Genomic DNA, 27,054 nt, shown 5'->3' with positions numbered 1-27,054 from the left:
GGTTTACGGAATTCTTAGGGTCCTTTGGGTTAAGGATAAGCTAACCCCCCAAACCACACCAACACGCACATATTTCTCAGCATGGACAGCATAGTTGCCTATGATGCATGCTAGAGCTTTAACTGTCAGAGAACCTTGCAAAGATGAACCACTCAAATTTTTTTCTCTCGCATATGTACATGTTGCTGCTTATGAAGGCTTAACCAGGATAAAGGTAACCACAAAACAAGTACAGTAATACACACACAATAGAAATTCAAACAGGATAATCAACTATCAAATGCATGCTTCTCGAAGCAAGTGAGCGAAATTGGAATCTTTTACTTATGATCAGGAATAAATTTAGCCCCCTTGCTAGTCTTACATTATTGTACATAAATAGAAGAAGATAGACCCTCTCTCAATACAAAGGCTTAGTTCATACTTATATGTTGTAAACTCGAAGGGTAGAAAAACTAAGGCATGAGGTCATGCCTTTTGTACAACGCGTTGCCACAGACCACTTTGTTACTTGTTTCGATCTCAAAGGCCATCTCAAAGGAATGCCCGGTTACGACCAAGAAACCCTCATTGGCTTGATTCTGCATTGTAATGGTCTTCTAGGCTTACCCCTCCTCCTTAAATGCAATATAGCTTCACTCTTCTGTTGTTGTTAACCTCTGTTCTCCCTGCTTTGTCCAGAGCTAAATGCATACACCAACCTGGCCTTCGATCAGCTCGCTTCAAATATCAATTCTAACCCTGCTTTCTGCCATCCAAGCCCAAATGCATTAGCAAGCCTGGCCTTCTTGCTCCAAGGACTAATTCTCCTGTAAATAAAACAGCTCATTAAAAAACGCCATGGAATTGTTCACTACTACATACTGTAAGGTTATGGGCTACTAATGTACAGCAAAGAATTGGTGCAATGCTCTTTACATCACTTACGAAAGTTTTAAATGTGATGAAGGCTTCTGCCTAGCTTTGATTCCCCCCCCAAGATCTCTGCATCTGCAATAACTCCTTAACCACAAGATTGACACTGCCCTTATTCTTGGAAAGGAGACGGCGATTCATTTCTGCATCATAAAAACCCTGCACCGCCACCATGACCTTACACATCAAAAGAAGCGATAGATCCAAAAACGACACCTGTAGCACCCGTTATGTCATTATTGAAATGGGCATATACTAGGATTGGAGCATGATGCCAAACGTACCATTTCCTCCAGATCATCGAGCATATAGTCCCATTCTGATGCCACAACCAGATCATCCACGGTTCCTTGCATATCATTCTTATTCTTGCGCAGCAGCTCCAGGTTTAGAGTCCTTTGAGTAAAACCCATTGAATTGAGCATGCCCAGTATGATATCTTCCTGGGAATCGCTTGCAAATTCACATTCCTCAGCCTCCGCCAAAAATTCCCTCGACTGATTCCACTCAAGATGTGTTGCAGCCGAAGAATTTTCCAGGTTGACAGATACTGCCGTGTGCTGACTTGGAAGTAATGGTTCAAACATCGTCCCTCCACTTGTGGAGCCTTTGGATATTTCACCTGGGCTTTCTATAAGAGAGAAGCCACCCACTTCACTCTTGACATCAACGTCTGTGGCCGCCTCTGTGTCTTGTTGTAAGGGAAGTGAAAGCTCAAGTGTAGGCTCGTTCACTGAACTAGGTCCATCATTGCAAGTGCTAGCCGCTAATGGTAAAGAAGCTCCAGTATTTATGGTTGATGATAGCACAGAATTCTTGATAGGACTGCCCCCATCCCTACCAACATTGGCTGTTACTCCTGCCTTGCTATCAATAACACTGTCTATTAACAGATCCGGTTGACCCAAACCCTTATAACCCTCCCTTTCTTGGGTCTGTTGGTGTGATCGTACAGGTGAAGTATCCCGTGCTAGGACAGATTGTTCACCTTTTGATACCGCCTTGAAATTTAAAAATACAAAAAGATCAGTTATAAAAGTACTACTTGCTTGTTTTCATACTAATTAAATTTCAAAGACATGCATACATACATAGACATGCATGCATGAAGGCAAGCTTCCATGCATGCATGCATGCATACATAATACATATATATACTTAAATGTGTCCATCCATCCATACATACATGCATGCATGAACGCAAACATGAAAACACACATTATGCATGCATGCATACATAAATACATACATACATGCACACATAAATCCTAATGTCACCACGTGCATCCCGCACTTGGATGCCACGTAGACATATCTGTACAGAAGGGGGATGGTGAACTAGTCCCATGTGAGACCAGTCCGGGACGAGTCCGCCAGGGATCCATCTCAGTCATCCGAGGTCAGGTGTGCATTGTCCTGCACAGGAGTCCAAGGTCAAGTGTGCAGTCCTGCACATGAAACAGTGCCAGTCCGCGCTGTAAGTCTCCCTCTGGAATGATGTCAATGATTCTGTGTATTTGGTATGGTACCGGATGCCAGATCATTGTGTAGATAGTTAGGGTTTGATTTTAGAACAAGGGGCCAGCCCATAGGGCTACCCCAAGTCTTAGTGAGGGCATGGGGATGGTGTGAAACCACCCCCATGAGGGCCAAGAAGGCCTTGGCTGAACCCACCAGCCATGGAGGGGCTAAAGGACAGCCCCAGGGGCAGGCCAGGGGTAGCCGACTGGTTATCCAGCCCTAGGAGGGGTGTAGGGCAAGTATGGGGCAGCCCATACAGGCTGCCCAGTCCCCAAACAGCCTAGAAACAGTGCCCAAACCTGGCTTAAAGCAGGCGCCTGATGCCCAGCCAACAAGAGAAAGAGGTGCAGCTTTTATGGGATTTTTCTAGCATTAAATGCTGATTTATCAGTCGTGGGACAATTTAGTGCTGGCCGACTCGACATAAGAGCTGGTCGACTGCTGTTTAGAAGTAGTATAAATAGGAGAGCCCACAATCCCATTGTTTCATCTCAGATTTCACCAAGAGCTCAAGCATACAAGGGCTAGACAAGCCAAGGAGTTGCTAAAGCAAAGGGGTGAAGGACTGCAGGTCAAGGGCAGAGTTTTCTCAGCCAAGAAAGGTCAAGATTTTTGTATTTTCTTTTCAGATTTACATCATTCTAATAAAGCAAATACACCATCCGTGGTGGGGGCCCTACAGAGGGTATTTGGGACCCAATACTATGTCCTCTCTCTCTCTCTCTCTCTCTCTCTCTCTCTCTCTATTTTTTGCACATCTTCATTCAGTTTGTGCGTTAATTTCCGTCGCGAAAAGAGTGCTGATTTTTGAGCCTTGAAGTTACCGATCTTCTCCGAAGCTTCCGCATGTTACATTGGTATCAGAGCCTACTTCAAGTGCAAAGATTCAGCAAAGAAACCAGAATTTTTTCTCGCTTGTGTGGTTGGTTTTCAGACGCTGGTGGACTACCCCTTTCGGAGTGACTCCCGTCCCTCGAAGGACGGTTGGTTTTCAGCCTTCGGAAGCCTCCGGACGTGTCATGTGCACAGTGTGTGTCTACCGTGTGCTACACGCACGCAAGACTAGTTTCGAGGCTTGGGGAAGCTTGGAACTAGGCAGGCTGATTGACGAGCTGAGTTAGGGATACACTACCGGCGGGCACCCAAGTATGGACGGGCGGGCGCCTAAGTGTGGACGCCCGATGACCAGCCAAGAGCCTATAAAAGGGTGGACAAGGTTAGTTATTGGGATACAGAGAGTCTCCCGAGTTTGTGAGAGCTCTATGGTCTTGGAGCCTGGATCTAGTGCAGACGTGCACCTGCTTTATGCAACCGAGGCCGGCAGCAATCTCGAGGCCCGCGAGGGCAGCTTCGTGGCGGTATGGGACGTCGCGAGGAGGAGATTGGTCGGTACGTCAACCTAGTTAGCCCAGCTCGTGGCTCGGTGGGGACAGCCGAGATTGTGGGCTGAGCTCGTGGCTCGGTGGGGACAGCCGAGATTGTGGGCTTGCCCACGGCTGTCATGGTTGGGAGGTGAGTCAGGCTTGCACCCCCTTGTTTGTTTGTTTGTTTGTTCGTTTGTTTGCAAGATTCGAGTCTCGTACTAGGAATGATCACGAGGAGATCCGTGGGGATTTGACAGGACGTCTCCCACACAGATAGTGGATGGTCAGATTGCGTTCCGAAAAGGAAGTGCGTTTTCCTACTATGGCGAGCTTCGACGACGAGAGAGACCAAGAACCATGAGACCAGAGTGCACCAGGCAGCCAGACCGCGATGCCAAATTTACCAGTCATTTTTGGAGGGCATTGTTTGATAACTTTGGTACTAAATTGAATTTTTCCAGTGCATTCCACCCAGAGACGGACGGCCAGAAAGAGATATACAACCACTTGGCCTTTGATGTGCTGAAGTGCTATGTCCATGATCAGCAAGGTAAGTGGGAATCATATTTGTCTTTAGTTCAAGCTGTTTTGAATGATTCTTTTTCTTCAGCTACTATTGGCTAGACTCCATATGAGGCAACGTTTGGAAGACCTTTCCAGTCGTTGTTGACCAGGACTTCGTCTTCAGTACCTGAGGCGAAGAGAGTGACGGAGTCTTACCACCAGGAGATTTTAGAGTCAGTTAAAGACAGGTTGGCTAAAGTGCAAGAGGCCTACACTTGACAGGCCAATAAAGACCGAAGGGATATGAAGTTTCAGATGGGGATTGGGTTTATCTTCGGATTATGAAGCAAAGGTTGAAACAGTTAAAGCTACCTCCGAGTTGGACTATGCACGATGTGTTTCACGTCAGTTGGTTAAAGCCATATGCAGGTCCTATCCCTTTAGAAGTCAAAGACGAAGCGGAACCAGATATTGTTAATGAAGCAGAAGTTATGGTTCCACAACAGATCCTTCTACACCATTTCAAGCATGGCTCAGGCCGAAGACTAAGATAGTTCCTCACGAAGTTTCATGACCGAGGGACCCATGAAGCGGTATGGCTTGACAAAGAGTTTTTTGAAGACTATCCGGCGTTATTGACGGATTATTTGGAGGCTATGCAACTTCCATCGAGTTAACCAGAAGGGGATGTCGCGTGCATCTCGCACTTGGATGCCACGTAGATATATCTGTACAGAAGGTGCAGGACCTGGGATGGTGAACTGGTCCCATGTGAGCCCAGTCCGGGACGAGTCAACCAGGAATTCATCTCAGTCGTCCGAGGTCAAGTGTGCATTGTCCTACACAGGAGTCCAAGGTCAAGTGTGCACTGTCCTGCACATGAAACAGTGCCAGTCCGCGCTGTAAGTCTCCCTCTAGAATGATGTTAGTGATTCTGTGTATCTGGTGTGGTACTGGATGCCAGATCATTGTGTAGATAGTTAGGGTTTGCTTTTAGAACAAGGGGCCAGCCCATAGCGCTGAAACAGTGCCAGTCTGCGCTGCAAGTCTCCCTCTAGAATGATGTTAGTGATTCTGTGTATCTGGCATGGTACTGGATGCCAGATCATTGTGTAGATAGTTAGGGTTTGCTTTTAGAACAAGGGGCCAGCCCATAGCGCTACCCCAAGTCTTAGTGAGGGCATGGGGATGGTGTGAAACCACCCCCATGAGGGCCAAGAAGGCCCTGGCTGAACCCACCAGCCATGGAGGGGCTGTAGGACAGCCCCAGGGGCAGGCGAGGGGTAGCTGACTGGTTATCCAGCCCTAGGAGGGGTGTAGGGCAAGTACGGGGCAGCCCATACAGGCTGTCCAGTCCCCAAATAGCCTAGAAACAGTGCCCAAACCTGGCTTAAAGCAGGCGCCTGATGCCTAGCCAACAAGAGAAAGAAGCGCAGCTTTTATGGGACTTTTCTAGCATTAAATGCTGATTTATCAGTCGTGGGACAATTCAGTGCTGGCCGACTGGACATAAGAGCCGGTCAATTGCTGTTTAGAAGTAGTATAAATAGGAGAGCCCACAATCCCATTGTTTCATCTCAGATTTCACCAAGAGCTCAAGCATACAAGGGCTAGACAAGCCAAGGAGTTGCTAAAGCAAAGGGGTGAAGGACTGCAGGTCAAGGGCAGAGTTTTCTCAGCCAAGAAAGGTCAAGATTTTTGTATTTCCTTTTCAGATTTACATCATTCTAATAAAGCAAATACACCATCCGTGGTGGGGGCCCTACAGAGGGTATTTGGGACCCAATACTGTGTCCTCTCCATCTCTCGCTCGCTCTCTCTCTCTCTCTCTCTCTCTCTCTCTCTATTTTCTGCACATCTTCATTCAGTTTGTGCGTTAATTTCCGTCGCGAAAAGAGTGCTGATTTCTGAGCCTTGAAAATACCGATCTTCTCCGAAGCTTCCACATGTTACACCTAATTATGCCTTTAAATACTTACATATAGTAAAATATACTTAAATGTGTCCATCCATCCATCCATACATACATGCATGCATGAACGCAAACATGAAAACACACATTATGCATGCATGCATACACAAATGCATACATACATGCACACATACATATACATAAATCCTAATTATGCCTTTAAATACCTACATATAGTAAAATATTTATAACTTAAGCACTCGTATATAACATATACCTGTATCAACACCCATATTCTCTGGCCAAACTTCTGGCCTGACGGGGTCATTAATCGCCAATAAGAGACAAAGCGACCTGGACGCTCAGGTGCCACAAGATCGACGGATGCATCAATTTCTTCATCACAAAGCAGGCCATGTTTGGGTATCTACAGACAACAATATATAAATAATAAAAGATGCACAAAACCAAACACTTAGGAAGCCCTTAATGTCTCACTACATTAGCCTATACCTCCAACATTGCGGGTCTTTCAGATCCCAAGACATCTCCGCCCACGCACACTAGCTGGGTTGCACAAGGCCACGGAAGAATGCCAACATTTCGTAGACGCCAGATTTTTGTGAAGCTGGTTCCCACAACAACTTCTGTGCCATCAAAGATGGTGATGTGCTGCACGAATCGAGCGTCAAATCTTCTATGGCTACGCTGGCCCACCCTGTTAGCACGGAAGCAAGAGACGTGCTGGCAGCCTGGATGATCGTGTTTCCAGACAGATGCCTTTGGAGGATAGAGTGACTTCCCAGGCGATGGGCCCATGGAATCCCTCGTCTGCACACACATGCAATTATAGAGTTAAAAGAACTGCATTCTGATACTAAAAATACTTTCCACCAAAAAAAAAAAAAAAAAGAAGAAGAAAGAAAGAAAGAAAAAGATAACTGCATTTTTTACTACTACCCAGAAACACAGCACCAATACAGATGTTGTTACCATTCTGCCTCTGTGCATTGAACGATGATAATGACTTCTTTGTGGATGAATGGGCTTGTCAAATATCTGATAATCACTCTGATTCCCATACTCTGTGAAACAACTCCAGCAGAGGTCATAACCTTCCTTCCTGAAAGCAAAAGAAAAGACATCAAAATATCAAGTCTCTCATGTGCAGGGTTTAAAAAAGGAGATTCCATGTGTGAGTTCAAAGCGCTGCTTACTTGATCGATTTGAAGCGAGGCCCGACTAGCGGCATCATCCCACAGCCCTCACACTGCACATTGTTGTCGAATACACAAGGAACTTCTTGAACTGCGCAATGCAAAGGTCTTAATATAGAATACACAGGCACATATACATACATACATACATATGCACATACATATGTGCATACCTGTGCACATACATCCATACATTATGTACATATTTACATGTATGGAAAATGCAACCAACATCTTCAACTGTGCAATGCAAGAACAGACAAACGCAGACACACATATACATATGCATATATGCATATACATACATACATACTACATATAAGGAATACACAAAAAACATCTTGAATTGCGAGATCGCGAGACAGACCTAATGTAGACAAAGAAATGCATGTATATAAGTATGTAGTACATACATACATGCATGCATAGGTTCATACAACATTAATGGACGTGTACACAAACACACACACATACATTATATATGTATATATATATATGGCAACATGGCATGCACCTTCTTGAGATCCACACACACTCTAAGTTTTTCATTTTTCTTGGGCACAATCACAATAGGTGAAACCCACTCTAAGTGTTTAATCTCATAAATGAATCCGCATTTAACACAAACACACACACATACATTATATATGTATATATATATATGGCAACATGGCATGCACCTTCTTGAGATCCACACACACTCTAAGTTTTTCATTTTTCTTGGGCACAATCACAATAGGTGAAACCCACTCTAAGTGTTTAATCTCATAAATGAATCCGCATTTAATAAGCTTGTCAATTTCTTCTTTCACAATTTTGGCATATTCTTGGGTCGTTATTGGATTGATCTAACATTTGATACAATTGGGATGGTGTGTTGTACAACCCTGGCAGGTACTCCCTTCATGTCATGATTAGTCCACGCAAAGAAGTCCCTATACTCCTTGAGGAGAGCTACAAGTTCAGCCTCCTCAGCCTTAAGTCCTACCTATATATATACACGCATACACAATTACAAAATTTATGAATATACAAATATTATGTATGTACCTACCTACATACATACATTGTATGCATGTGCATGTGCATGTGTGTTTGTTGTCTAGAAATGTTTGCTTGGGAGATTAAACATGAAGAAGTTAAAATACCTTTTGCCACTTTCATGAGGCCTTCAACAAGGTCAGAAAGCAGTTGATTAGGTATTGCGGCCGTATTGGAGCAATTTAATGGTTTCTTCACTGCATCTATTAAAGATTGTACCACCACAGATGTGCCTTGTAATGACTTTGTCTGCAGCGCTTCCTTGCGGTCTATGAGATTGACCTTTGTGCTTGCCACTTTCACCTCCATGCGGAGAGGATTAATTCTTTGCACTATGCAAGCATCATGCAAATCTAGGTCATCACACATGGTCACAATCTCATCGTCCTGATCCGTGTACGTAACAACCAGCCTGCCACTATGAGGAATCTGAAACATGTCTTGGATTTTAGCCTCCAGCTCTTTGAAGGTGAGATCCGGTTTGCCATCATCCACCTCCTGAACGATCACCCTCCGCAGAGTGCTTGCAAACTTGATCTGGTGCAGGGAAACAAATAAGTTATTTAATAAGTATTTTAAGAAGGCCATGTGACTAAAGAATGTTGAAATTATATTGACATTCCAACTAAACTCACCTACACGACTACATGAAAACAATCTTCATGTGTTCATACAGCATAGAAAACACCAAAAAGGTCATGTTAATCCATGCTTAGTGCTGACTGAAAACAATTTCCGGGCCCTCAAAAGAAGGTGCTATACAACTCTCCCCACCATGGTAGTCCTAGTGTCATTGTCTCGGGGGATTACCTGGCAGTGCAGCAGGAGGAGTAGCTTGCAGCTCTTCATCCAGGACATATGAACGAGCACTTCATCACCTGACATGATGTTGCCTGGGCAAGGGAATCCCGGCTCCGGCCTCCGGCTCCTCTCCCTCCCCCTCCCCCTCTCTCACCAAACCCCTGCCCGCCTTCAACCCCACAACTCTGAGGAGGATGGCACAGGATTGGACTCCATTTTGTCCTGCCAACGCTGATTGTCATGGTGGCTAGTCAAGTGCCCGCCCGTGACCTGGTGGAGCTATTAACACACCATGCGCTTCCCTCGGGAGATGATGAGCAGCCTGACCCTGTGGCAGATCTGAAGGGCCTGCTACTGTGCAACTAATAATGATGGGATCCGTTAATCCTCCCCCACCATGGAACGCCTCCAGGGCTAGTTGAGGGCTATGCATGATTGGAGGGCAGCTTTTCTGTGCACTTGGAGCCCTAGACCTTTCTTGTGGATGAAATCACTTCCCCTTCTCCCTCTTGAGAGAGGTGAATTCAATCCAGCAGTGGATTCCCATGCTACAAAAATGCATGCTCAGCACATGCTGCAATGTATGTGAGCATGACTTAACATGGAAAAATGGTGCTTTTTTTGGAATGCAATTACAAAAAATGTAATAATTATGCAATATAATTCTAGAGTTAAAGCATAATATGCTAGGAATGACACATTCAAATCTTGCAATTATGAAATACAAAAATAAAACTGGCTGGTTATAAAAATGAAGTTAAAAAAAATGAAGACTGATATAGTGAGGATACACATGGACAGATACATACATACATCCATATACACATAGAAAGCTACATATGCACGGGGGCATGCACACACATGTTAGGTTTTTCTTAAACAAAAAAACAAAAAATGCATAAGCCGATAAATTTACCCAACCCACAGCAAATCATATGATTAATCAACACAGAGTCGCACTTAATCAATCGATTAGAAAACTACATACAAAAAAATTTTCTCCAACAGGCGATTGAGAATTACCTTGAAAACGAAAGGCATGGCCACTCAGATGAACAAAGCGGAGGTTCTTCTGGAAAAGAATCAGGCGAGCAATCAACTCTGTGATGTGAGAGAACATGCAACTGCTTCCCCTGCGTCGCGTTCCTGTGAGCCGCGTCTTTTATTCCACTAGCCACAATTTCTGCAATCTTGTTGCCTTCTATCCTAAGGTCAATGATTGGTATTACCAGGGTAGCATTTAGTGTGTTAGCTAAGGATATAAAAATACATGTAGAAAGAATATATATTTAGAGAGATATCTCCATAAGTAAAAATGTGCATGTATACATACATGTACATATGTACATTTATGTGTGTGTTTGTGTGTATTACACATACATGTGTGTGTGCGTGCGTGTGTGTGTGTGTGTGTGTGTGTGTGTTCATGGTGTGATTGCTGACATGGAAAGCGAAGATATATATATTCATGGTGCGCTTGATGAAAAGTAAAGTGAAGATGAGGACAAATGGATGACAATGGGCATCTAATTCTTCAAAGATGAAAGCAATTAATGGTTTAGTGTCTGTATTAGTGGAGTCTAATTCTTCAAGATGAAAGTAATTAATGATTTAGTGTTTGTATTATTGGAGGGGCAATAAACATCTAACATTATTGGAGGGGCAATAAACATCTAACATTGAGTTTCATTTCTATGTAACACATATATTATGTATGTGAGTGTGCGTGTATGTGTCATGAGTCAAGTGCTAGATTTTTGGTAGCATGAACAACAATATCATTGGTAAATGCAAAAGATGCATGTTACAAAAAGTTTTCTCTCTAAGCACTGTGGTGAGACTTCCTTCAAAAAGATTCTTGAGTTGGCCTCCCTTCGTCAATAGTAATGGGGCGATCTTCTCTCCTTTCATCATTTCTTTAATCAACTTAAGCTTTTGCAATTTTTATTAGTATCAAACACAACATCAAGGCTATCAAAGGCACAAAAAATGTAACATTTTTATTCACCAATGTGACTAACAATCTTTAGCATAACGATCTTTTTTATGAGAATAATAATGGCATCAACATTACCTTTTTGCATGGAGCCTCTTCTACACAAGCTACCTATTTGGTTATAATCTTTTCTTTGGTTTTATTTGCCTTTAGATTATTCACCAAGTTGTTTCCTTAAGACAAAGATGGTTGTTGTAAGCTATTATTAGTTATTTGGAAAATAAGAAGAACTACATCTCTATCTCTACCTCTTCCTCTATTTGACATGAATGCTTACTCATTAAACTTTTAGGCATGGATTAATTTCTTTTTTCTTCTTCTAACAAGATAGTTTAAAGTTCATCAAGATTCCCTTTAAATTGCTTTGCTTTGAATTGATATGCTTTGACTTACATTCGCATAACCTTCCCTCAATCTGTTCAAGACTACTATCACAAATAGCCCATCATTTCCCAATGACTATGTGTTGATTATGTAAATGCCTTAACCTCAAAATATATGCATGAACATTTTCATTCTCTAACCTAGAGATTTGTTGAAGTTGATTTCTAAAAGTTAATATGCTATATGTGCTTCTTGACTCATATGTGTTTTTCAAGTGTTCCCAAACATTCCTTGATGTATTCATGCCACTCAATTAACTCAAAATAATGTCTTGAGCATCATTCATCCTGATAAGATGTAATGAGTATTTAAGCTTCCCTTCCATCCTTATAATTCAAACTCATTGATAATTCAGAATCATTGATCATTGATCATTCTTAATTATCTTTATTGTGTTATCTCCCAAGAATAATTTATGTCTCTTCCTTGTGTTATGTCCCAACAATTATTTATGTCCCAAATATCACCCATTCTAAGTTTCCATATGCCATAATTTCTTCCTTTCAATTTAGAATGTGCCGCCTTAAGTTGTGTATTTAAGATTGCCTTACCTTTGATTTATTTCTTACTTTTTCAATGTTGACTTTGACTACTTTTGGCCAATATGCTCCAATTGGGCCTCTAATTATTTGCAAAGCCTTAAAAAATAAACACTTTTCTTCTTCCATAAAACTCTCAAATATCCCAAAAAACCAATAACATTACACAACTTGTACCATCAATATACTTGAAAAACAAATAGTTTTACCAATCTATGCAGTCTTGTTACTATGATACAATGCTCAAAAACATGGTCCAATGACATTCACACAATATGCAATGACCCTTAAATTTATAGAGATAAGAAAACACTATTATAACGAACTTCTTGGATCAATTTGAAGGATTAACACAACTTTCAATACCAAAAATGACCATAGAGAAAAAACTATCAATGATAATATTCAAGATAAATACACCAAGATAATGAACAATAAAGTTTTTCTCAATCCCAAAGGTGAGGTATTATAAACACTTTAACAAGAAAGATAACACTCTATTCTTACTTAACTTCAATCCAGATTACAGTAGTTGTAAGAATAACAATTTACCAACCATTGTTCACATGGTCATGAGATTTTATGGATAAGAGCACTACAAGAAAGTATCTCAACTTCCTCTTCCTTTAAGTGTAGCAAGCACATATTGGTGTCATTTGTGTAGTTGATAGTTCTATTAAGATTTGTTAGAATAGTTTGCATTTGTGAGAATAATCAAGCCATCAAGATTCATATATGCCATGTTGAATCTCCATAGATTTGTAATGTAAAAGAGGGGATATAAAAAGAAGTTGGTTGCATTGTTAACCCCTATACTTATTCTCTTATCCCTCACCTCACATTTAGCTTCTTATTTTCATCCAAGGGCACTTTTTCCCATAAGGCTTTCCCCCTTGAATAGCCCACCTTGCACTCATTTGTGTGCACACATTGCATATAATTTGTATTACTTTGTGCACATATTTTGGATGATTTAAGGGGTGATGGGTATGCCCACACCCTATTAGTTGTAATATGTGGGATCACTCTATGCTTGCCATGTGGCAACAAGGAGATGAGCCTCATTTTCCTATATAAAGAAGCATAGGGTGAGATATGCAAGGCATTCCCTCTAGCCCAAGTTGGAATCCACCACATTGGTGTCATTTTGGGAAATCCCTCTGGATCTTACTTACTAGGTGAGGTCTTTCACTAGAAGCTCTTGCATGTGAGAGATGCTTGCATGCTTGTGCGGTTGACATTCTTGGTGGCTTGGGCTACTCTTGCTTGCTAGATTGAGTCTTGCATTGGAGCTATGGTATGTGTGAGATGCTTTGTGCTCATGTGATTAATGTCCTTAATTTGCATGTGATAAGAGAGGTGGGGGTGTGTTTCCTTGTGCATAGAGAGGGTGCCTATCTATGTGCAAGTTGAGATGTACCTTTTGAACATTACAACAAATCGGGTGAGAGCATTGAAGTTTATCCTTGTTTTATCATGAAATCCTTATATGAGTCATTTCTATTTATCCCATTTATGTAATTTCATTATTCTCTTGATACCTTATCCCTTTTCAAGTTCATTCTTGTTACCCTTACCCCCCCTCTTATGTTCACACTTGTTACCTTATCTTCTTGTTGGCTTCATCTAGTTACCCTTACCCCCTCTCTCCTCTCCTCTCCTTTTACTTTCCCCCTGGAGTTTGGGAGTAGCACCGACAATTGGGTGGTTGCCTTCTATGCATCTTCCATCAATGCGTGGACCCCCGGAGTGCTAGTCAACTAAGCCTTAACATTGGTTCCATTGCTGGGACAGGTCTACTCTGTGAGGCAACATTCAAGAGTGGAGAGACAAGCTACATCATCATTGAAAAAGGAGCTTTTAAAGGTCAATAAGTTTATTGTGGCATTGTTTATCACTTATCATGGAGGTTGCAAAGCTATAGATCTTTACTTCATGATGAAAATGAAACTTATATAGGTTCCTATTTTCACGTTGCATTGATATTGAAAAGAATTTATGCGTAAAGAATTCACTAGGTACTCAGATTGCACCATTCAATTGAGGTAGAGCAACAAACATTTAGAAGGGTAGAGTCTGGTATAATAAGAATTTATAGCCTCAAATAAGAGCCTCACAACTATACTTGGCATGAACTTTGCCTTATAGCCTACATCACCTAGTTATGCACTAGACAACAAAGGGTAATATAACTACTAGAAAATTTGAGGAAATAGAACACCACCACCAGGCTTGTTCACTACAGCATAACCTCTACATTACACTATGTAAGAACATCAACATTACACTATATGTGTATGCAGCAGCTTCATTTCTTAAAAATAATTTTTAGCATAAGGGGAAGTCTAAGCAGTAGACTATATGCCTGGACCGTGTGTATACACAACAATCAAGCTTGTTGGGAAACTTCACAGTCTCCCACCACATCCGGCCAACACCTTTGTAGGTGAAGAGTGTAACAATACAGCAAGACACAATCGAGCTCCCATCGTGAAGGTGGCTATGGAAATAACAAGGCGCAACACGGAGTGAACATCACAGCCGTGCAGCACACAGTCGAGCTTCCATCATGAAGGTGGCTATGGAAATAACAAGGCACATCACAATTGGCACAGCACACAGTCGAGCTTCCATTGTGAAGGTGGCTATGAAAATAGCATGGCACAGCACACGATGAGCGAATAACAGTAAGGCGGCAAACAAGAGGAAGACAGGCTGGGAACAACATGGTAGCAAGAGCGAGCTTTTTTGGATGAGGGAGTAGATGCTTTGCCCACACACACAGTTGTACACGAGCTTAGAACGAGAAAGATGTGACACGATAAGTTGAAAGTAATGATCATGAATGTGTGGATTACAAAGTACTAGTAGCCCTAGCCTTAGGACTGATGTGGCTCACACACTAGAATATGTTCACACGGGGAAAAAACCCTTGCCAACACATGGTAAAAAGTGCCCGTGTGTAGGGCTATTCACACCAAGACTTTCAAGTCTAACAATCCCCCCTGAAGTGAATGGTTGTAACAGACTACCCTAGTAGAGGTTATAAGTTCAAAGCCTTGCGGAAAGACTCAAAATTTTCCTTGGAAAGCGATTTGGTAAACCCATCTGCCACATTGGCATGTGTAGGCACAAAAGTCAAGGCAATCTCTCCTGCATGGAGCCTTTCCTTACATAATGATAATGCACCTCAATGTACTTTGTCCGCACGTGAAATACCAGATTCTGCATGACCGCTAATGCGCTTTGACTGTCAGTGAAAATGGTGGTAGAAGACAACTATCTAACATTAAGATCTGCCAATAGATGGCAGAGCTATACACATTCCACAACACTTGTGAATGTTGCCTTGTACACTTAGCTTTACAACTTGAAGTGGCCACTATTGGCTGCTTCTTGCTGAGCCATGAAATACATGAACTGCCAAGAAGGAAACTGTTACCTGGTTGACACCCTAGTGTCATAACATCCTGCCCAATCCTGTTAGTGTAGGCGGAAAAGCATAAAGAAGACGCATTGCTGTAAAACAATATAAAGTCTTGAGTGCCTTGAAGGTAATGAAAGACACGTTTCAGTGCTTGCCAATGTCGAGTGCTGGGGTAATGCATAAATCTACTCAACTGTGACACTACATACTAAATGTTAAGATGGGTAGTGCATAGATATATAAGGCATCGACAGCCTATTGAGATAAGTGGCAAGATCAAAAGGCTTGGAAGAGTCCTCAAGAGACACGCGTAGGCTTGGTTCCATAGGAGTAGAAAAAGGTTTGTAATCTGTCATTTGGAACCCTTCTAAGACTTGCTGAATGTATCTTCTCTAAGATAACATGATGCCCCCCTCAACTGGTATAAGCTGGATACCCAAATAGTAATGCAATAGCCCCATGTCGAAAACATTAAATGCATGCTGTAAGTCACCTATGAAAGCTAAAATGTGCCCCTTATCAGGGTCAATCATGAGCAGATCATCCATTAAAAGTTCAAGATTATGAGATTATCCCCTTGCTTGTGAATGTAGAGGGTACTCTCAGTCGCGGACTATTTTGAAACAGACAAGAGAGTTGCACGTGGAGCCTGTTTCAAGCCATAGAGTGCTTTACGCAATTTGCATGCCTTATTCCATGCATGTTTTTGAACAAATCCAAGAGGTTGAGATACATAAACCTCTTCCTGCAAATCACCATTCATAAAAGCAATTTTGACATTCCAACCTTTATGCATAGCCAATGCAACAAGAGTTTGGATGGTCGTCATACGTGAAGTAAGTGCAAAAGTCTCATCATAGTTAATGCCTTCTTTTTGGGCATACTCTTTGGCAACTAAACGAGCCTTATAATGATCAATGGACCCATTAGGCTTCCGCTTCAGTTTACGCACTTTGTGCTGATAGCGCACTTTGTGCTGATAGCGCACTTTGTGCTGATAGCGCACTTGCTCAAGCAAGTCACTTAACTCCCATGTAGCATTTTTTTCAATGGAGTCCAACTTCGAATACATGGCTGAAACCCAATTGTCATCCTCCAATGCATCAAAATGAGAAAGTGGTTCCTTATTACATGCGGGAGCAACAAGGGCTGTGTCAAGAAAATGAGATACATGCCGAGAGGCAACTCGTGTCCAACTTGGCATAAGTGGAGCCAGCTTGTTGTCACACAAGGTGGCATGGAGCTGGCGGCGGGGAACTCTATGTGAGTCATGATTACTGCATCCTCTTCAACTAATGCATCATCCAAGGCATCCGGATCAAAGTGTGGCTGATCTGGAGCAATATGGGGAATGTCAGACTATTGAATTTACTGATTAACAAAAGGTTGATTTGGAGCTAAGCGAGCTTAGCTAATTCAAGACCTATACAAATAATGACAACAATGTATCAAAAATGTATAGCCAACATGAAAGCATAGGTTGAGATGTATATTCATCAAAGGTGACATCTCTGGATACAATAAGCTTCTGAGTGGATGGAACATATAGCCTGTATCCCTTGTTTTCATTGCTATACCCCACAAAAATACATTTCATTGCCTTTACTTCAAGATTATGTCTGTGTTATGCTGGTACATGCATATAAGCCAGACATTTGCCATTCCAAGCCTCATAGTAGCTGTGTCGTCATAGATTTCAAAGCTTTAATCAAACAGCGGTTCAACACATAGTTGGGGCACATGACCACTTCAAGCGAAAATCTAGAAGGAAAATGCTTGCTTTTAAGCATATATTTGGCCACTTCCATCATAAGTGTCTGATTTTGGCATTTAGCCACACCATTTTGCTATGGTGTATAAGGAGTAGTACACTAGTGAGAAATGCCATAGGACTACAAAAAGATGTAACCTCATGTGACAAGTATTCCCCCCCTTGATCGGTTCCTAATGTCAGAAGCTTATGGCTGCAAGCATTTTCAGCCAGAGGGACAATGTGATGGAAAGCAAAAAATGCATTTGAATTAGCTTTCAAACCATACACCCATAGCATAAATGAGTGTAATCGTCAATGAAAGTCATGAAGTACAAATGTCATGATCAAAAATAGTGGCATTTTTTAAAAGAACTCGAATATATCTTGAAGCAAACTTAGTATTTTGAAAAGTTCTTTTTTTTAGCACAATTAAACACACTTAAGTTCTATTTTAGTGCATTTTCATGAAGTTATGGTGGTTGTCATTAGGTGAGTTTTCTTCATTAAATAGCCACTCTTCTTCATTTGAATTTTCCTCCCTTTAAATCTTCAATCTCTCAAGTAAGCCTCTAAGCTATCATTTGAATCTCCTCTTTCCTCACATACTATTTATGCATGGAAAACAATGAAGAGAGATTTGACTTTATGGTACCTTCAAGTGGGACCAAAAAGTCATATTTTCCTTCATTGATTTTCTATACCCGATTATTTTACTACCAGGAAGTGTTATTGCATTAAGAAGGGCATTAAGAAGTGTTGCTACATTGCTCAATGGAGGTATGGACATGTTTAGAGAGCATTAATTTTTATGTTATTTGAAATGCAAGTGTCTGAAATTAATGATAATGTTTTACCACAACGTATATTTTTGTGGCAAAAAAAGAAGTTAATTGTAGTTTCAGTATTGTTTTGTGGTCTGTAGAACAAAGATAATTCTAAGAAACGATTTATACATGTGGACCTCGATGATGAGTATGCTCCTCTCTATAAGAGAACAGAGGCTTCTAAGGTCAACCCTTATGTAATGCAACATGCCAAGGAATTAGAGAGAAAGCATATTAATATATGGGTGGAAGGATCAATTTACCCACATGATCCCTTGACCCAACAACCACCTAAATTTTTAGGCCTAACTTCCTTGATCAAATATGTGTGTGAGGGCAAAGCTGGCTTGCTTGGTTACACAACAAGACGTGCGCAAAGCATTTAGATATCATCACAAAGGATGATGATGATGAAGGAATCTCAGATCAAGCAATTAAATGCTCGACTGTCTAACAAGAAGAATGAATACAATGAGTTGGTAGAAGGTGTTCATGTTTAACATTTGCAGAACCATGAATTGGAGCAAAAAGCAAAGGATATAGAGGCCAAGAACAACAAATTAGAAGGGGTATTAGAGAAGACAGTCAAACATGGGCCCACATCTAACTTGGATGCACGTGAATGAGTAAGAGAACAAAGACCACTCATTGTATTGTCAAAAAATAGTGGAAACTACAAACGCCGTATACATGTCGAGACTAATAAGCTGAAGAACATTAAACAAGACAATGGAGCACTCTCACAAGTCTTGTCAAGACAGATGGTGAAGTCTACACTTTCTCATTCAAAGTTAAGAACAATTAGTGATGATCTCTGTTGAGATATCGAGCTCATCTAGTGAGGCGGTGGACACTGATGACCTGCCTAGGGGATAGGCCCCACACTTACACCACTGGCATGGTTGGTGAGATCATGGGTGATATGCGGCGAGTGGGATGACAGGTTGTGTGACAGCCATTCTTGAGACTAGTTATAGTGCCCTCATTTAGTTGGGTTCATACTATAGAGAACCCTAGTATGTATTTGGTTGAGTACCTTTCATATTGTGTGTACTCTTATCTTTGTATATGGTGTGTTGAGTGTTGTGTGAAGTAGAAGAAGATTTTCAGCCTCTCACCTTGTGTGTTCTCTTTTAGGGTTTTGTGAGTGTGTATGTGCTTGTGCAAGAGCTCAAGCTCTATTCTCCCCTGCATCTTTTCATGGTATCAGAGCCTGGTTCATGCTAAGGGCTGAGTTGCAAGCAAGAGAAGCATAGGAAGCGGTACAAGGGTAAGAGCTTCATCTACTCTTCCCTATTTGTGTTGGCGACTACACCCTTGTCGGGAGCTCTACGGGAGGCACTGGCAAACGATCTCTGATTGAAAAGCTTTCTTCGTGGGAGTAAAGCTATAGGGCAACTATACTGTCCTACTGGACGACAATTTCGGGCCAAAAACGTGTTTTGGGTGCATTAGGACCTCTGTTTTTCAGAAAGCAGGCGATTTCGAGCACTGCTGCTGCGAGTAAGTCATCAATTCTATGTAGAACTCTATTTTAAGAAGTGCAGGAAGACAGATTGGTTGTGCAGACATTGTGTGTGTCGCAAGGAGGTCAACAGTTGCCATTGGGTGTATGTATGCACATTGAGGTCACTGGTTGTGACATTTGAGTGTAGTACAGTACCGCTGTAGAAAATACAGCAGTTTATGCAGGACAACAAACCAGAGTGCTGTTTCTGGTAAATTTGTGTGTCTGACATGATTTCAAATGATGGCGTAAACCAGATTGTTGCTGAGAAGCCTGACAAGAACAACTTCCACGCTTGGAGGTTTAGGTTGACAAATTTCCTGATGGGAAAGGGTTACTGGGACTACATAGAAGGTGAGCATGAAGAGGCACCGGAGATACCAAAGATCAATCCGACTGTTTGCAGATGTGAAAGAGTTCAAGGATTGGAACCAAGGAGCCAGAAAAGTTATGTATTGGCTCTCTATCAGTATACAGGACACCATGATTGGGCACATACAAGATGCCAAGTCCCCCAAGGAGGCATGGGACACCATGATTGGGCACATACAGGATGCCAAGTCCCCCAAGGAGGCATGGGACACCTTAGTAAAACTCTATGAAATGAATACCAAGGCACGAAAGATACAACTGAAGAATGAACTTCATACTGTGGAGGAAAAGAGTATGTCTGTGAATGACTATGCATTGAAGATCAAGGGTATTGTGGAATCCCTTGCATCTATTGGCGTTTTAGTAGATGATGATGATAAGGTGGAAGTCTGTCTACATGGTCTTGGGCCACAATACAAGGCATTCAAGACGTCTATTTAGACTCGGGAAAAACAAAAACAGTTCAGAGCAACAGGCTTTCTACACAAGTTTAGGAAGAGGACGAGGTAGAGGAGGCCGTGGACGCGGCCAAGGAGGTGGCCGAGCAGGTAATCAGAATTATGGCCAGTAGCAACAACAACAACAGTCCCAGAATTCACAACAACAACATGCAGGTGGAAGAGGCCAATTCAGAGGCAGGGGGAGTCAAAGAGGTCGTGGAAATTGGCAAAGGCAGTATAATGATACACGTTGATGCCTTTATTGTGGTAAGCCTGAACATGTGCAAGCAGATTGTTCTAAGAAGCAGGCTGACATGCAAAATGGAAAATTGCGCACAACAACTATGCATCCTTGAGCAAAAACAATGAGGATAGTGAAAGGTTGTTTGTTATGCAGCATGTCGTTAATGCCATGTCTGAAAATGTTGAAGCAGCACATAAAGATGATGTATGGTACGTTGATTCAGGTGCTTCAAACCACATGACAAGTTATGGGGAGTGGTTCAAGGAGATGAAAAACCTTGAAAGACCAGGTTTTGTGGAAATAGGAGATGACACTGCTCATCCAATTGCCCATGTTGGAGATGTGCCATTGTCTATGCAGGAGGATGATGGCAAAGTGAAGTACCTTGCAGATGTACTTCATGTTCCAAACATAACAAAGAATCTGGTTTCAGTTGGCCAAATGAGCAGGGTTTGCAGGTTCAATTTAACCCTGATGGTTATTATGTTGAAGACTTTAAAGACAAGTGCAGGTTGGTTGCAAAAGGCAACAAAGTGGGCAGAATGTTTACATTGAATGTAAACATGCCTGAAGTGAGTGCTGCGATGTTTGCAAATGGTTCAGGAATTGTTGCAGACATAGACATTTGGCATAAAAGAATTGGACATGTGAATGTGTAGAGAATGAAGTCTATGGGTGCAGACTAAAGGAATTGTGAAAGGGCTGCCAAAGTTTAAAGTTGAAGGTATGTAGAAAATATATGAAGCATACCAATTTGGAAAGCAAACAAAGCATGTATTTCCACGTGACAGAAATGTGAGCAGAAATGCACTAGATGTTGTGCATTCAGATGTATGGGGTCTTACGAAGACCATGTCTATGGGAGGCTGTAGGTATTATGTGACATTTATTAATGACCACACAAGGAAAGTGTGGGTATACTTCATGAAGGAGAAGAGTGAGGTGTTCACTCATTTTCAGAATTTCAGAATTATGGTTGAAAGGCAAACAAGGAAACATGTAAAGTGCCTAAGGTCAGATGGAGGAGGAGAGTACTTCTCCAATGAGTTCTCTGGATTTTTGCAGAAGAATGGTATTTAGAGATATTTTACATGCAGATACACTCCGCAGCAAATGGAGTTGCTGAGTGGAAAAACAGGCAAATTGTTGAGATTGCGTGAGAGCATTGATGGGAGAGAAGAATATGCCGCATAGCGGGCTGAGGCTGTTTCTACAACAGTTTACATTATGAACAGAACTCCAAGTACAGCCATACATGATGTAACTCCAGAGGAGAGGTTTACTGGCAGAAAACCTGATTTGTCTCATCTAAAAGTCTTTGGATGCATTGCATATGTGCATGTGCCAGATGAGCTGAGAACTAAGCTGGATCCAAAAGCTGAAAAATGTGTGTTTATTGGATATTTCCTTGAGCAAAAGGGATACAGGTGTTATAACCCTGCTACATATGAGTTGAGGGTAAGCAGGGATGTTGTTTCTGATGAGATGATCAGCTGGTATGCTGCTGAAAAAGAAGCTGTTGGGGCTGATGTGAGTGAAAATGTGGTTACACAGAATGCAAGTCAGCAATCATAGTCTTTGAGTGGTTCAGTTGATAGACCATGGAGTGGCAGGTTGCGTCATAATACCAGTCATCCTGCAAATGTGATTAGTACATCACATAAAGGCAAAGAGAAAGTGGTTGAGCCCCTTAGTATGCCTGACATTTCTGTAGGGCATTCTCATGTTGATGGAGAGTCTAGTGGCTCAAAGATGAGATGAGCCTTGATGAGGATCTTAGGATACCAGCTATGAGAACACCTGGTGTAAAGAAGGCTATGGAAGCCATGAATGCAAAGCTGCGAAGATTTGGGAGAGTGAAGAATCCTATGCAGAGGTTTACCTATGATGGTTATGTGGCACATCACTATGCATACATGGCAAAAGTTGTAGAGCCCACATGCATTGATGAGGCTATTGGAAATGTGTGCTGGGAGAAAGCTATGGAGATGAGGAGATGGATGCACTATATGGAAATGAGACTTGGGATTTAGTGCAATTGCATGATGAAGGCAAGAAAGCCATTGGATGCAAGTGGGTGTACAAAGTAAAACATAACAGTGAGATGGAAGCATAAGCAAGTACAAGGCTAGATTGGTAGCCAAAGGATATACGCAGACATATGGCATTGATTATGAGGAAACTTTTAGCCCAGTTGCCAAAATGGCAACAGTGAGAGTTGTGATAGCAGTGGCTACGTTAAAGCAATGGTTTTTACATCAGATGGATGTAAAGAATGCATTCTTGCATGGGGATTTGCAAGAAGAGGTGTATATGTTGCAGCCACCTGGTTATGAGGATGTGAGTCACCCCGAGCATGTTTGCAGGTTGAAGAAAGCCTTGTATGGCTTAAAACAAGCACCAAGAGCATGGTCTGACAAGATTTCTGAATATCTTGTCACTATTGGCTTTCATGTAGCCAATGCAGATTTCTCGCTGTATGTGAGACACAGTGATAGAGGGGTTATGCTTGTTGTCATCTATGTAGATGACTTGATCATTACGGGGGACCATGATGTAGAGATCTTACTTAGACACAGTGATAGAGGGGTTATGCTTGTTGTCATCTATGTAGATGACTTGATCATTACGGGGGACCATGATGCAGAGATCTTACTTAGATAGAAGTTTGAGATGAAGGATTTGGGGGAGCTCAGATATTTCTTGGGCATTGAGGTGATTAGGTCACCACATGGTATTGGATTACTACAGAGACAGTATGGCTTGGACATGTCCAAGTATGGTATGATAGGCTGTAAGCCTATCTCAGTGCCATTGGATCAGAATGGCAAGTTGGGTGCAGATTCAAGAGAGATTTTGGAGGATCCTACTATGTATAGGCGCATAGTAGGAAGCTTGATCTACATGACGATCACCAGGCCAGATTTGAGCTATGCTGTTGGGTTGGTGAGTCAGTTTATGCAGGTTCCTCGGAAGCCGCATTTGGATGCATTGAGACGCATACTGAGGTATGTGAGGTCTACTTTGCATTGTGGACTATTTTATGAAACTGGGACACAGATATGTGTACATGGGTACACAGATGTTGATTGGGCTGGTAGTATCTCAGATAGAAGATCTACTAGTGGCTTCATGTTTTCTTTGGGGAGTGCTGCTGTGACTTGGAGCAGCAAGAAGCAGCCTACGATTGCTCTATCCCAGTACTATAGAGGCCGAGTATAGAGGTGTTGCTATGGTAGCATGTGAGGTAGCTTGGTTGAGAAAGCTACTTGCAGATTTGGGTCCATCAGTGGATAGACAAGTTGTCATTTTCTGTGACAACATTAGCAGTATACAGTTGGCTAGGAACCCAGTTTTTCATGCTCGCATAAAGCATGTAGAGGTCCACTACCATTTTGTCAGAGAAGGTTTTGGCAAGAGACGTTGACCTTGTTTATGTCAGCACATAGGATCAGGCCAGTGACATCTTCACCAAAGCATTGGGTATAGAGAAGCTCCGTAGATTCAGGGCTTTGCTTGGTGTACATGAGATGGAGTTGAGCTCGAGGGGGAGTGTTGAGATATCGAGCTCATCTAGTGAGACGGTGGACACTAAGATGACCCACCTGGGGGATAGGCCCCACACTTACACCACTGGCATGGTTGGTGAGATCATGGGTGATATGCGGCCAGTGGGATGATGACAGGCTGTGTGACAGCCATTCTTGAGACTGGCATAGTTATAGCGCCAGCTCATTTAGTTGGGTTCACACTATAGAGAACCTTAGTATGTATTTGGCTGAGTACCTTTCATATTGTGTGTACTCTTATCTTTGTATATGGTGTGTTGAGTGTTGTGTGAAGTAGAAGAAGATTTTTAGCCTCTTACCTTGTATGTTCTCTTTTAGGGTTTTGTGAGTGTGTGTGTGCTTGCAAGAGCTCAAGCTCTCTTCTCCCCTTGCATCTTTTCACTCATGCATGCACAATTGCAAGATGTGAAGAATGCATTTACTCTGCAGGCTAAATCTCAAGGTATTTGTGACAAAGTTGGTTCAAGTAGAGAATCCTATGTAGTGATCTACAAAAAAATGGATGTAGGTTTTAAGTCCGTGTTCTAAAACAAAAGGGTAACTTCGTTGTCGTGCCCTTTTAGTGTCAGAAAAGCAAGGCAACAATTGAATAACAATGTCCTTGAACTCATTGGGTGAGCCTAAACATATAGTTCGCTTACATGTATTCAAGCATTATGTTAAAGAAGTGATCTTCGATCTGAATCCGAACAATAATTATGTCTTGGATGTGTGCAAATTGCAAGCCGCAATGGTGAAGTTCTATGATATGTCTATTCAAGAATGTGGTGGCACACTGAAATTTGTACTAAAACTTGATGAGAGTGAAATTGTGAAGAATCAAAAGATAGAAAGAGTAAGTTTGACACTGATGAACAGAGCATTGGATCCTTCCATAAAGATAGGTGATCCTTAGTACTTCAGTGTTTAATCTGAAAATGAAATTTGGTGGCTCGCAACATTTGAGGTTCCAAAAGAGGGCTGTATTTTTTTTGGCCGAGCATTTTTGAGTAATCGCTTTTTCATGTTTAGGCAAGCCGTTTCTCTCTCTACACTTCTTGTCTACTCCTCTCCCTCTAATGTGACAACTACAAGATGTTGAGCACTACACACTATGGGACACTATCATTGTTGTAACTCATTTACAAAGACATTGTATTATGACCTAATACTTCCATTACATTTCAAATCAAATTTTACAAGACCACATCATTACATGACAAACACCTATGGGTACTTGAACACACACAACAATACGTGAAAACATGTGTGTACACAATGTTCTTTACTTCCATGGGCAACTATCATTGCAACTTATTTAGACCACCATATTATATTCTAAAACTTGCATTGTATTCCAAAGCCTATTCACGGATCACAACATTACATGGAAAACTCTGGCCAAGATATTGAACACACGACTATCATTGCCACTTCTTTTACAAAGACACCATAGAGAGATTCAGCTTTCATTATATTTCAAATAAAAATAGTAATGTCGTATCATATTATGACAAACAGCTACAACTATGTTGAACACATATAACACTATATGAAAGCATTTTGGGCCTCAACTATCATCTTCGCCTTCTCCGTCTACCCTAAATTTGCAAATTTGCAATGAAGGTGGCAACTTGAGCTTGAAGAGGAGCCTCCTTTGCCTCTTCAATGATGCCAAAAGCTCTTGATATCCCAATGGCTGTTGCTGCTTTCACTTCTAGCATGTTCTTGTTGCTAGCAAGGTCTACCTCTTTCTCTATTGTGAGCTTCTTGTAGAGCTCCTACACTTTAGATGTTGTTGTCCATGCTTCCAAAAGGGCATCCGATCTAGGTTCCTTTTCTTTGAGGTGCATGAAAGATTAAAGAGCAAGGCTCAAGATGCTTGTAAACATGGTAGTATTAGAGGGATTGCTGGATGAAGCCATGATAAAAGAGTTTACAGAGAGCCTATTGCAGTATGAAGATATAAGGGGAGGGTGGGGTGGGATGTGTTCCTAGAAGAAGAGTATTGGAACATGGCAATCTCCACTGTACTTATAACTTCTTTGAAATAAAAATTACTATTTTAAGCATAAAATAATTATTTTAAGCACAAATGTAATTATTGTAAGGTCTCGCTCAAACTCTCTTTCTCTCACACTCTCTCTCGTGTCGTTGAGATCTCTTTGCAATTGCTCCATCTCTCTCAATTTTCAATTTAATTACCTAAATGATCATGGAAGAAGATAAAAACAATGCCATTGACATAATTTGAGTGTACAACGATAATGCCCAAAACAATATATTTCTTTCATTACAAGCTAGTGAAATACATCAGTACGGACACTGCAGGCGGGTGATGTTGGAAGAAAGAAGGTGGTATGGGGTAGGGAGCTCCCCCAAATGGTGGAACTGAGTGGGAATAGTGGCCTCGCAAGTTCAGGCCATGGTGCCCCTGATGAGGGCATTGTAAAAGAACCCACGGGGGATATATGTGGCATGACATGTCAATATTGGGGCTCCCTTGGAACACTAGGTGGCCATGACGAGGAACTTGGCTGTGTTGGGCTCATGGGTAGTACTGAGATGAGTGGAAAATATGGATGAGAAAATTATGCAGACGATGCCTCTACCTGCTACTCCCATCAAGCAGACTTACTGACCTCACCCTTGAAAATTGGTGACCCAATCCATCGTGCACGTAGACAAGTGGTCACAGACATGAACTAAGGCACACCTTGTTGCTCTCCATGTTGATGCAATGTC

General features: G+C 41.8%; 1 protein-coding gene across 2 annotated transcripts; it reads right to left on the bottom strand.

The window, feature by feature from the left end:
- Positions 1-301: 301 nt before the first annotated feature.
- Positions 302-10,555, bottom strand: LOC147617185 (protein JOKA2-like). 2 transcript variants are annotated; one of them, XM_086776794.1, is made up of 9 exons: positions 10,299-10,555; positions 8,582-9,011; positions 7,434-7,524; positions 7,210-7,339; positions 6,730-7,047; positions 6,494-6,643; positions 1,200-1,916; positions 928-1,074; positions 302-809 (listed from the first exon to the last, which is right to left on the bottom strand). In XM_086776794.1, exons 1-8 carry the CDS (start codon positions 10,314-10,316, stop codon positions 958-960), a joined length of 1,971 nt encoding a protein of 656 aa, XP_086632920.1. In that variant the 5' UTR covers positions 10,317-10,555; the 3' UTR covers positions 302-809; positions 928-957. The 2 variants fall into 2 exon arrangements, with proteins under 2 accessions (XP_086632920.1, XP_086632921.1); XM_086776795.1 differs by having other exon boundaries at positions 302-748.
- Positions 10,556-27,054: the final 16,499 nt, after the last annotated feature.

This window comes from Cibotium barometz, chromosome 37, assembly GCF_041138505.1.
Source record: "Cibotium barometz isolate CiBa-2024 chromosome 37, ASM4113850v1, whole genome shotgun sequence".
NCBI lineage: Eukaryota > Viridiplantae > Streptophyta > Polypodiopsida > Cyatheales > Cibotiaceae > Cibotium > Cibotium barometz.
This window is presented reverse-complemented; position numbering and strand designations above follow the sequence as displayed.

Excerpts from the sequence above, each read along its gene's own strand:
- LOC147617185 (XM_086776794.1), bottom strand. Across the intron at positions 6,644-6,729 it reads AAAGACCCGCAATGTTGGAG|ATACCCAAACATGGCCTGCT; the intron begins GTATAGGCTAAT and ends TGTTGTCTGTAG. Across the intron at positions 1,917-6,493 it reads GAATATGGGTGTTGATACAG|GCGGTATCAAAAGGTGAACA; the intron begins GTATATGTTATA and ends TTAAATTTCAAG.